The following is a 12,233-nucleotide window of genomic DNA, read 5'->3' as shown; positions in this document are numbered from 1 at the left end:
AAAGTATTTCTCTATGCAGTGATAGTATGTTTATGGACTGTGAAAATTAATTTCAAATCTCAGCACACTAAAAGAGAACAGTGAGGAGCTGATGGCTCCTAAGCAAAACCCTCAGTACTACCACATGTGCCCACTCTGCAACTCTTCTCATTCCTTAAAGAGATGGACTGTGTCCATTATGGATATAATCTGTGGGGAAATCCAGCATTCTGTTTCTTCATTGCACTCACAAAGATCATAAGTCTCCATTTCCCTCACTGCCAAAGGCAACAGGAATAAGGGCCTCCTCATAACAACAGGCTAATATGAAAAATTAGTTTCAAAATGGTTTTGCAGTGTGGAATACAGTCAGGTACAAAAACAGAGTATCAGCTCATGAAATATGTTCTGCAGAGCCCAACGAAAGCTGAATGAAAACCATATGCATCAGGAGAAAAATGGATTTACAGAAAAAACAGCCCACAGCCTCACCAGCTTTTGCAGTGTTTTGGAAACCTGCTGCAATAAAATATCCCCTTATTTTATGCTAAGCACTCAGTGAGCATTCCCAGATGGGCACAGGGCCTTTACTGTCAGAATTTAATCAAAACACAGTAGTTATTCTTCTTACCATTTTTATTATATCTCCTGATGATATATAAACACTAAACAATACTGCTGTGAATAAACCCAGCATTATTAATCCAGCTGATGCTACAATTCATCATTAATGTCTTTCCCAGAGTGGACTTCCATGGCTAAGCTACAGATTCTGGCATCAGCAAAGGAGATCTGTAGTATTCATTGTAGTTACCCTTGATGCATATCAAATACACACTACTGCATCACCTATGAATTTTACTTGTTTCCCATTCCAGTGTCCCAAAAGAAGGCATGATGTAATTTGCTGGTGGCTAAAAAATAAATGGAGCAAATTGGGTGGGTGGGGGAGAAATTTAAATTAACCACAGACTTCAACAAGCCAGGAACACAGGTATGACAGATCACAGACGTTGTAAAGACACAACAATTTTTAGAAACTATTTTATGACCTCACTGCTTGCAGCTGGGCCACTCATTACATGTTAGGCTGCAACATAATTAGGAAACAGAGTGCATGACCACAGTGCCGAATTGCAAAATAAGCTGTGAGAAAGTTTCTGCAAGTGGTTGCAAGAACAACAAAAGAAGTTGTAGCTAATGTTTCTCAAACCTTAAATGAGCAATTGACCATGAATTGAGACACAAAATTATAAAAAATTATAAATGTTCAAATTCTCACAGTATGCAGAAAAACATGGAAAAGGAGACGAAAATAAAATGTGACAGAAGATGGTTTTTACTCTTCCAGGAACAAGAATCTCACATACTGCACTACAGCTGAGGGGTTACTTCTCTGGACATCAATATTCACACAAGTGTAAAGCACTTACCTGTGTTCCCCAGCACTTAACATTTTAACCTACCACCCCCTTCTGAACCAAGACCATGCAAACTTACCAACTATTAACAGAGAACCAGCTGTCCGGTCAAAATCTCCTGAGAGATGGTGAAGTAAAGGAAAAGTAAACAGAGAAAAACTAGGAAATCTTATCAACTTACTTTGCTTGTAAAGAAGCCAAAGCATCCGAGAACTCGTTGTTAAGAAATAAATCCAGAGCTGCCATACATTCACGCAGCGCCACGTTGAGGTCTGACGTAGATGACCTGCCAGAAGAAATAATAAACTCAGCACATCTGTTCTCCTTCTACTAGTGCATTACTGCTACATTTGAACTCCTGTTCCTCAATTCCAGATTTATTCCCTCATATAACCTATTTCATCTCTAGTGATTGCAAAAAGTGAAAGTGATTCCTATTATGTTTGTGGATTTGGGGTTTTGGGTTCTTTTTTTTAACTATGCTTTTATCATGTGAAAAGCAATTGAAGTCTCTCAAAAGAAGACAAACTGCACATACTTTTTGTACGAACCTGGACGTGCAGAATTTGCCATGTGGGAGCACAGCAATTTGAGGAGTTCAGGTACCAGCAAAACAAGCAGTGGGTGACAATGCACATCTGATTGTAAGGCTGCCAGACTCCAGGCTGGTGACACCATGATCATGTTATCACTTTAAGGACGAGACATTGGCAATCTGCATCAGAATATTACACTGACTGCTGCTGGAATACCTGCCTTAGTTCAGCTCATGCTGAGTGTGGTCTCTGAGCAACAGACCACTACAAAGTCACAGGTGGGTTAAAATTATGCATGTTCCTGAGACCATCACTGTCCCTAAGTGCTAGTGCACTCAAAGAAAAAATCTGCTGCTGTATCTCAAAGTCAGAAGACTCCCAGTGACTTGCACTGGCTGTTCTCCTTTACAGCATTCAGATGTCAGCCTGACCTGTCACAAGGGTTCTCAGCTGGTTTTTAAGTTACTGGCAGCAGGATAATACAGACCAGCTGAGTTAGTTTGGCCCAAGTTCATCACCACCAGGACTGCTGGACAAAAAAAAAATCCACACAGGAAACAATAAAGCCTTGCACTAATGAAGTTAAGGTCACCTAGCCAGTGTTAGGACAGTTGAAACATCTGCATCTAATGATCAAAGGGCTACACTGCACTAACAGATTGTATACAAGCATGTACAAAGCATCCTCCAACAAAATACTAACAAATCCTCATCATCTTCCTGATTCTAAACAGCTCTAACTAATGTGATCTATCTTGTGACTTAGACACTGTGTTAGTTCCTTAAAAAATGGCACAACACCGAAGGCTGGAATGAAAAACAGAAAGCAAAGTCCTGATAACATCTTAAGGAAAAGGCAGGGGAGCAGAGCACAGGCAGATAGCATCTGTAATAACCACCCACTGCAGCAGTGGTTTGGTTTTAGGAATAATGACTGAAAAGAAATAAAGAGTATAATTATATATATAAAAAGCAGGACTGTAAATTCGAGAGAAGCATTATGTGACGCTGTTCCTAGTGGCTGTTGTCATCACAACTTCAGATCCACTGCAAATCCTTCTGCACCCAAGGCAATCTCCAAGTGCTTTGCAAGCATTGATTAACCAATTCTTGGCATCTGTCTCACACAAAATGCAGTATCATGTCCACCTAACTATTCTGAGCCCTACTTAATAATTAAAATTCTGTCAATTATTGCTTATGGTATTAAAACTCCTACCTTCCTTTTTTTAAGTCTGTGTCTGAAGCAAATAGCATATTTAATGTTATATAAAACACATCTTCACCTGTTTTAAAATATATAGATGACTAACATTTTACCTGGTTTTTTTGTTTGTTCATTTCTTGTCATGCAGGAGAATTACCCCATTCAATACAAATAAACCTTTTCAAAACATTTCTTTGAAACAGAAAGATGACAAAGAATAAAACCACTGCTGAAGCTCAAAGCAGAAATAGGATACAATAATTACTTGGCATCTTTTCTGGAATAACAATTAACACAGTGCTACCCACAGCAGCAGCGAAGCACAAGCTGCACGTTTCCCTCATACTCCAAGGAAACCTGCCACAGGATGTAGCTCCCAAGTCAAGGGCTTTAGACCTGGACACAATACACACCTCACATAAATGCCCCTTAACAACAGGGCAGAAATACTTAAAACTCGAGGGTGCTCAGCATTTTAGCAAACTGATTAGTCATGCTTCAGTGGGCTGCAGATTCCCTCCTGCCTCCAACAGCAGGATCAGAACTGCCTCTAAGCCAAATGGAAAACGCTGTGTGCTGCTACTCACCTCTCTGCTGAGTCTCCTGCGTGTTCTGACATAGTCATTGTAAGCCCACACAGCTTTTAGGCTCGACCATCAGCAGCTCGGTGCTCCCGAGCCAGCTGCGAGTGGCAGTCCCGGTGGGAGCGCAGGGCAGCGCCTGCCTGCGGCACCTCACCGAGCGATTGGACACTGCCAGGGAACAGCAGCAGCGCTAATTCACCGGCCGCAGCCTGCAAATGAGCCACTGGGAAGCCAGTCCGTGGCACACCGGGTTCGTGTGCCACGGGATATAAATACGGCTGGATACCTCTAATGTAGGAGGGGCTGGAGGCTGCCAGCGGATCTCTGAGCTACAGACCTGCCTGGAACGAGCAGCAGCATCAGCCACCTTTCCTTCTGTCCAGACCAGGCAGAAGCCAAATGCCCCTGTAATTACAGACCTGAAACAACAAGAATTACTGCATGTGGCAGTGGCCCACATCAGAAAACTATGAACCAGAACGGAGAGTCAAACTAGAGCAGCTGACAGGCAGCACTGAGGCAGTAATTGCAGCAAATGTGAGAAGCACACTGGCAAGAGAGACAAGCAAGTACTTCCCAGCAAGCATTCTCCACAAAACAGGTTTCAACACAGCAGCCAAACTGCTGCTTTTTGTTAGTTCCTGCACCTTTGGGAGGAACTGAGACTTTACATGCTCTTTGTAACAATCCCTCTTTAATGCCATGGAAAATGTGGCACTAACAATTTAATCAGTAGAGTGAGCTCATCTGGCTGATTTTGCCCAAAATGAAACTGTATTCCCCTGAACTGCTTTGCTGGCACATCAGCAATACCAGCCCTGTACATAACTACAAGCAGTATTAGCAGTCCTCCCTCTCATTATGACAGCTGGACTGCAGAAGTTGATCAGCTACAATCTAACTTAGATAAATTAGTTTCTCCAGGAGCATCTAACGTCAAAAATTATCTGTTTGCTAGATTACACAAAGCAGTACCAATAATGAAGACATACATCACTGAAGGAAGACCCAAAAATGATAAACCAGCAAAGGACAATTCCAGGAAGATACTCTGAATCTATTAACATACCTGATTAAATCGCTTGCTGGTTTTATGGCATCCTGTACAGGAAAAGCCTGTGCTGCATTTGGTACAAAAATTACTGTAATAGATCCACAGGCTGCCTCATTAATGACTCCATTACATGTTCCTAACAGCACTGTGTACCTGGGCCACAGCAGGAGATAAAAGACATTACTGGGTTTTTTCCCCTAGTTGGGAATAACTACTACTTACAGCTTAAAAGTAACGGGCTGCTTCCATGGCAGGATCATGGGCTACTCTGAAATGATTTTTCATCACTCTCACTAGCTGTTTGTACAATTTCTAATTAATACTGTATTCTCCAGATAGTCTTTAAAGCCCTGTATGGTGAAGGCTTTGGCTATCTCTGCCAAGTTCTTCAGGACTTGATTTGGCAGATTTTTATTTAAATACCACTTCTCTGGAAACAAATTACACACTCAGACAGCCCTCAGTATGCAACCTCTCCTTCCCCACACATATGTATGTTTTCTTTTAACTAAAGAAAACAAATGTTAGAAACTCAGACCTGAAACGTTTCCACATTTAGGCCATTTCCCTGCTGGTTTTACAAGGTTCTTCCCTTTTTTGCTTTCGGGCAGCAGGTTTTGCAAGGACAGTCATATGGTTGTCCTTGTGGTTTTGTTATTTATGAAATCATCATGCTCTGCCCCAGGGACCATGAGTGGGGTTGCTTCACAAATCACAACTACAGTATATCCTGGGAGTTACAGTAAGACCTGCTCTCCTTTCTCCACTGCATCCCCATTGTCTCCAGTCGGAGCACAATTTCTTGGGATATCCCAGGCAATTCCCTTTTTACTTAAGCACTGGATCCTTTCTGTGTCAACAGCAGTATCCAACAAAATTAATAAGCAGAAGTAAGCAAAATTAAAATCTGGAATATTGGTGAACAATGAAGCACTTAAAAAAAACAAGTTTTCCATGGTCAAAAGGAAAGGGACACAAGATTTTTGAGCATGGGAGTTACCATATTTATGCTTTTTTTTTCACTGTATGCATGATGTTGACTTGATTTCTTACTATAACTTTGCACTGCATAAGCTTTGTGATTTGTCACTGGGTTTTACATATTTCTTCAGTAAAAAAAGCATCTTGAACCTTATATTGTGCAAAATGCTGAAATACTCAACCTCAGTAATTATCAGAGCTTTACAAAAGAAGGTAAATCTAATGTTTGTGCCTTTATAGTAATGCTTTTAATAGTAATTCCAGAGCTCCTTCAGCACTGTGAAATACTAAAAGCAAGTTAAATCAGTCATATCCCAAAATATGGATGCATTTCTCTGCCAAATCTACCTTATCTGCATAAGTCAGCTAAGGCAGCATGCATGGGTAACTTCATTCGGAGGAGGAGGAGAATAAAATACAAAGAATCAAGCACTATTTAAGCTTCACCAGCACTAACACTTCAAGCATTCACAGACATGAGGAGCCTCCCAAAGCACATTTCAAAGGTGTCTATTTTAGTGTACAGGGAACTTCCCTGTCTGACCATGCAGGAGCCACTGGCAGTCACACTCCCATCACCTGAGCTAGGACTGAAGCCCCTTCACAGCTGCACCTCCCACACTCACAGGGAGACAGACTCAACCCCAGGCTTCCCATATCGGTCTCAGAGGTCCCAATCCTTAAAATAATTTAATCTTGGTGCAAAAACAGAATAACAGCTCAAGCTGGTGCCTCTGAGGAGGGACTCTGAACAAAGGAACCCCTGGGGTTTCATCCCATCACAATCTAAACAGGAAAATGTCTGGGGGTCTTCAGCCCCTGCTGTGTTCCCAAGTGTCTCTCCCCATGCCCTTTTGTTGTGCAAAGGGTCAGCAGTTCACATCCCATGGTAGGTCACTGACACCTGGATGTCCTTCCCACTGCCTGTTTTCAAAAAGATCACCCCTGAATATAGAAATTCTTGCCATTACACCATTTTCTGTTCTGCTAATGTTGGGTAATCACAGAGACATTAGGAGGTATCAGGATACACCTCGGGTTACTTCCTTTAGCCTTTTCAAGTTTGCCAGGTCATTCCTAAATTCACTACAACTTTTCTAAACAGTTTACTTCTTTGAGCAACAGTCACTACAAATGTTGTGGGCCTGAAAAAAAAATCTCTACATTCAAAGAAAACTCAAAGCGTATCACTTGGGAAGAATTCTTTTCTTCTTCTGCAAACATTTCCAAACCCACTTGAGATCAGAAATCATCTTGGATGAAAAGAGCAAATAAGCAGTTCTCACAAAAATTTGTTACTATTCAGTTTTCAGCCAATACAGAAATGTCTTCATAATTTAAAAGCAAATAAGCTAATGCAAGAAAATTAATTCTCCCATATCCCTTCCTGCTCCATGTGCCAAGCTGGTAATACTTCAGCATTTATCTTTCTGTGTTCTTGAACATTTTTCTGGCCCATGTCTAAGACTCCTTGGTGCTGCAGAAATGCCATTACTTCAACAAAAAAGCAACTGGAAAGGTTTCAATATTCATGTTCTCCAACTATTCTGCATAGAGACACAACAGTGATACAATTCTGGAATTCAGGCTATCTTAGTCAGTTGTACATGGAGTATGACACTGTTTATTTCTGAGGTTAATTCAGCTCTGAAATCACTGAGTTATTGATGCCTCAGCAATGTCAAAGGTCTTTTCAAAGGCCCTTCTGTTCCAGCAAAGGCTCACAAATCAAAGGGATATGGCAAAGCAGCCCAGTGAGCAGCACAAAGACCAAGGAATTGGCAGACTCATGGTCTGCCCTTGGTCCCACCATGTTTAATTTGGACCAAGCAGGATCTAGTTTGCATTAGGTTCACCGTTCTCATCCTGTAGTTGAATGAGCAAACAATGCAATAAATTCATTAAGATAGGTTTGTTCAGACAAATAAAATGCACTGGTGTCATTTCTACAGTTCCCTTTCCTTGTACTACCACAACTGCTCAGAGGGCTAAATGCACCACTGTGGTGATCACTGCAAGTTACTAGGACTGGCTACATCAAACAGAAAAAAAATATATATAAAGACACACAATACAGGCTGGCATATTGCCAAAATAAGCCCAAACATCCTGCAGTGGCACTGATCTATCGGAATGTACAAAGGAGAAATTGCTTCACATAGGATCAACGCTGAAAAAAACCAAATATATTCAGCATTACATAAATTACCAAGACTGCTGCAATAAAGAGTAAATTTTCATCATAAATCAGACCACAGTAATATTTAGCAAGTTTTAATAGCTCCTCTTTTTAAAATTCAGATGATGTACAATCTTTGTCAGTTTGAAGGTCACATATGATTGATATCATGCCTTTTGGGGGTTTTAAGGGTCTTTAGACAACCTTACAATACCCACTTGCTCTTTTCTCCAAGCCCTCTGAATTTTCAGTTTTACTGCCTCTGGTCCACCCACGCTTCTGACACAGTTACTCACAATTTTTAAAGGTCTATCTCTCATCTTATTAAAGCATATGAGAAATCAGCAAGAGCTGCACTAGACCACTATCATGCAATGGTATTGGGCACATTTAGGCACCCAGCAAACAAACAAAGCACGAAGCAAAATGCAAACTCACTCTGCCACATTCATGGTAAGAAACCAGACAAGATCTGCGAGATTTGTGTTCCTAAAGACTGCAAGGTCAGGGTAGAGATCTGTAATACTTCTGAAATAAGACTCAGTGAGAATTTAGGGAGGGATGTCAGGCAATTCCCCCTTTTGGTTGGATTCTGCACTTCCTAGCAATGATATAGGCTGACTGGTAGATAATGAGGGAATTACCTGGGAATCTTTCTTCAGCCATTTGTGAAGTCTGGTTTGTACTTCTTTATGCTGACTTACAACTCACTTCTTTCAGACTTCTGCGGGGTGACCAACATGGAAGGGATGAAATACACATTCTGGCCCAAAAAGCATTTTGCTGCAGTACTTCATTGGAGTTGAACTGTTTCTTTTTTTGGTTTGGTTTCATTTGGTTGGTTGGGCTTTTTTTCCATTAAATTGATGCAAAGCATTTGCAAAATAAATTACTCTGTAACATGTTTTGTTCCAACTTAAAAAAAAAAAATCATGTTTTTGTTATTCATTCTACTGCTGAACAGTATCTTGGGCTGCCATAAAAATAATATATAGGGATGACACAAAATACTTGAAAACACAAGGGATTATTGCTTTGCCTTTAATCATGGCTTTACGTGACATTTCAGATTATGTTTCTCTGAGAGCTTCCAACAACCTGACTTTATTCTTCAGCAACCATCTGCAAAGCATACTTCACAGTATCTTGACCAATGACAATGCCACTTTCTCTCCAATTAGATAAAAATTCAATCATGGCCCTTCAATACACCTTTACAACTCTCTTGAACCTGCCCACTGAATCAAGAAAGATTGATTTTGAACTCAGATTCAATTAGTCTGGGATCTTTCTGTCATTTTTTTCCCTTTCTGACAGAAAACACGGATTGGTCAAAATTAAAAGCTTTGAAGCAGATGCAGTGAGAAGACTTCATCAGCTCAGGATGGCAATTTTAGTTAGAGAGAAAGATGGAATGCAAGTTCAGTACTGCCTTCTGTTTGATTTGCATTTGAGATTCCACCCATTAAGTCAAGTATGTCTCAGTGACCATCCTAACAGTGAGACTTCCTTCTGACAATTGCTTTTTCACAGCAAATGACTGGAAGTTTTATTATCAAGCTGAAGACAACAGCTGGAAATATCTAAAACAGGAAATTATTTTTCATCACCCCTACTCAAAAAACCTGTTTACATTTCAGTTCCAATCAATCCACTAGATCATTTTGCCCTCCAGCTATGAGTTGATAATCTATTCCCAAAACATATGTGATACCTAAAGAAACCACAAATCCAGCTCTGTGAAAACAGACCGTCTAGGAGCTCCATCAGGGTTTGGAAGGACTGATTTAAGTAAAATGTGAACTACAATAAGGAAATAGTAATCTTTCTCCACAAACTAGCCAAAATCCTGATACATACTTTTCAACACTTTGTAGCACAGTAGCAGAAACATCTGAATCCCTTTAGATCCCAGGGCAGTGTCACCCTGGAATGGGAGAGCTGGTTCCAGCAGATGGAGCTCCAGAAAGGGAATGAGGAGCCTGCGGCAAGTGCTCCAGCAGCTTCAGTAACACAGACTTTCAGGGCAACTTGCACAAACTGGCAAAATTCACCCAACTCCTTCCTGCTTCTAAATATTTTCACACACATTGTTCCCCACATTCACAACTTCCTGAGGCACAATGCAACCACAGTCTCAGCCTGCTGCTGTTGTCAGTGCAAACACAACACCTGGAGGTCATTCAGTGATGTCATTTAACATCATTTTTGCAAACACAGAGTCCACCTTTCCAGCCTGGAGTTAAAAAAAAAAATTTAAAAATTGCTGGTTCGTGGAAGAATTATCAAGACAGGGCATGGCAACAAAATTATATAAATCTCTCAAAAATCACCGAATCATAGAATGGTGAGGGTTGGAAAGGACCTTGAACATCATCTCATTCCAAACACCTGCTGTGGGCAGACACACCTTCCATTACACCAAGCTGCTCAGAGCCCTATCCAACCTGGCCTTGAGCACTTCCAGGTAGGAGGTTATAGATATAAATACTAATAGACAGGTCATTTTTTATCATCAGCAAGCCTAACACTCTGTAGTTTTAAACCCCACAGGACTTTGTTGCTTTAAATGCCACTAGACCACCTCCCTTCTGTAATAACTCTAAAGCTAATATCATTGCCACCAAAAAAAGAGCACCATTGTACAGCTTATACAATCTAAAGTTCAGGAAATGTTTCTTTCCATCATGGTTTCTGCAGCAGAAATAAAGCCTCAAGTAAATGTTTGCTGTTTTCAACTTTAAGATAAAAGGAAAGTGTGCAGCCAGAGTGAAAGCACACCACTGCTCCCAACACTTGATGAGAACCATGAGCAGACCCATTACCACTCTTCTAAGCTGACCTCTCCAACAACTGCACTCTTAAAAGCTTCCACTCCTGCATAGATTATAAAGCAGATCATTACAAATTCCTTATGTCAAACACAGAATCCGCAAACAGACCTTTAACGCAGCCATGTCTAAAATTTAACACGCCATCATCATGGGGGAAGAATGTTATTTGCAGACTGATTCAGCTTTTGAAGAAACAACTCTCTCACACGCACACAATGGAAGTTTATGTATTTTAGGGGCAGTGGGAGTGCACACCTGGAATGGAGAAAGTTATCCACCTGCAGCTTGTTCATGAGGGCGAGCAAGAAGGTATTGAGTTACTGAGTAATTACTGGCAGTGTTTCCCTGTCAAGGTGTGTTGCAAGCTACACAAAAAGGAGCTCAAGCAAAAGGACCTGGTCTTCCCCGCTCTTCCACAGACACCACACGCTCTTCAGCAGCCCTTTGAAGCCCAAAAGCAATTTACATATAACTACTGAAGGCTGCTGCGCAGGTATGTAATTAGCTCAAGCTAATGCTTTTGTCTCAGAAAAAAGAAAAGCCCCTTAAAGTGCAAGAAGCAGTTAGTGCCCGAGCAGTGTTTGCGCCGGGGTGGCTCAGGTGGGCACAGCCCTTGCCCACAGCCGGTCAGGCCGCTGGCCAGAGCGGCCCGAAGGTGGCCCAGTGGCGGCCTGGGTGGTCCCGGCCTGGGTGGTCAGTGCCCCCGGGCCGCAGGCGGCTCCGGCCACAGCCCCGAGTGCCCGTCGGGGTCAGCCCTGGGCCCGAACTGCCCCGAGCGGCTCCGGCCACAGCCCGAGTGCCCGTCGGGGTCAGCCTGGGGCCCGACCTGCCCCGAGCGGCTCCGGCCCCCGGCTCGCCCGGACCCACCGCCCTCACGCCGTCCCGCGGCCGAACCCTCCGCTCCGGCCGGCGCCGCGACGGGCGCTGCCGGCCCCTCCTCCCGCCCGGGACGGAGCATCCCCAGAGCCCGGCGGAGGCGGCGCTGCCCCCCCGGCGACCCCCGGCCGGCCCCCCGGCCCGCCCCAGCCGCGTACCGGGCGCCGGCGCTGCCGGCCGGGCGGGCGTCCATGGAGGCGTCGCGACGGGCAGCGGCTGAGGGAGGGCGGCGGGCAGGGCTGGCGCTGCTGCTGCTGCTGCTGCTGCTCCCCGGCGGCCGCCGCAGCCACCTCGCATGGTGTGTGTGGAGCGGCGGCAGCCGGAGCCTCGGCGCATGTTCGGGCAGGGCCGGGCCGGGCCGGGCCGGGCGGAGGGGCCGCCCCCGCAGGTGAGCGGCTGCGGCAGTGCCCGCCCTCCGCCGGGAATGGGGACAGGAATGGGATGGCACGGAGTGGAATCAATCAGGTGCAATGGGATTACGGCCCGGGGTTACGGTCCCACCGACCGCAGAGCTCGGGAGAGACCCGGGCGTGTCGCTCCGCACCCGAGCCGGCCGAGAGGAGAGCGGGCATCGCTACTGTG

The 12,233-nt window shown here is 43.7% G+C and overlaps 1 protein-coding gene across 3 annotated transcripts in view; it reads right to left on the bottom strand.

Moving 5' to 3' along the window:
* TTC39A (tetratricopeptide repeat domain 39A) overlaps nt 1-11,990 on the bottom strand; it is a 43,409-nt gene extending 31,419 nt beyond the window's left edge. The window contains exons 1-2 of one of the 3 annotated variants that reach the window (XM_085067620.1): nt 11,810-11,990; nt 1,582-1,686 (exon numbers count right to left, since the gene is read on the bottom strand). In XM_085067620.1, coding sequence (XP_084923746.1) covers nt 1,582-1,686; nt 11,810-11,844 — 140 coding nt within the window. In that variant the 5' untranslated portion in view covers nt 11,845-11,990. Of the gene's footprint in view, nt 1-1,581; nt 1,687-3,730; nt 4,027-4,064; nt 4,103-11,809 lie in introns of those variants that run through there. The other 2 variants (XM_085067621.1, XM_085067619.1) reach the window with 2 other exon arrangements.
* Between the last annotated feature and the right edge of the window lie 243 nt (nt 11,991-12,233).

Source organism: Lichenostomus cassidix, chromosome 8, assembly GCF_008360975.1.
Source record: "Lichenostomus cassidix isolate B80296 chromosome 8, HeHo_3.0, whole genome shotgun sequence".
Classification (NCBI taxonomy): domain Eukaryota; kingdom Metazoa; phylum Chordata; class Aves; order Passeriformes; family Meliphagidae; genus Lichenostomus; species Lichenostomus cassidix.
The sequence above is the reverse complement of the archived record's forward strand: the minus strand, read 5'-3'. Positions and strand labels throughout refer to the sequence as shown.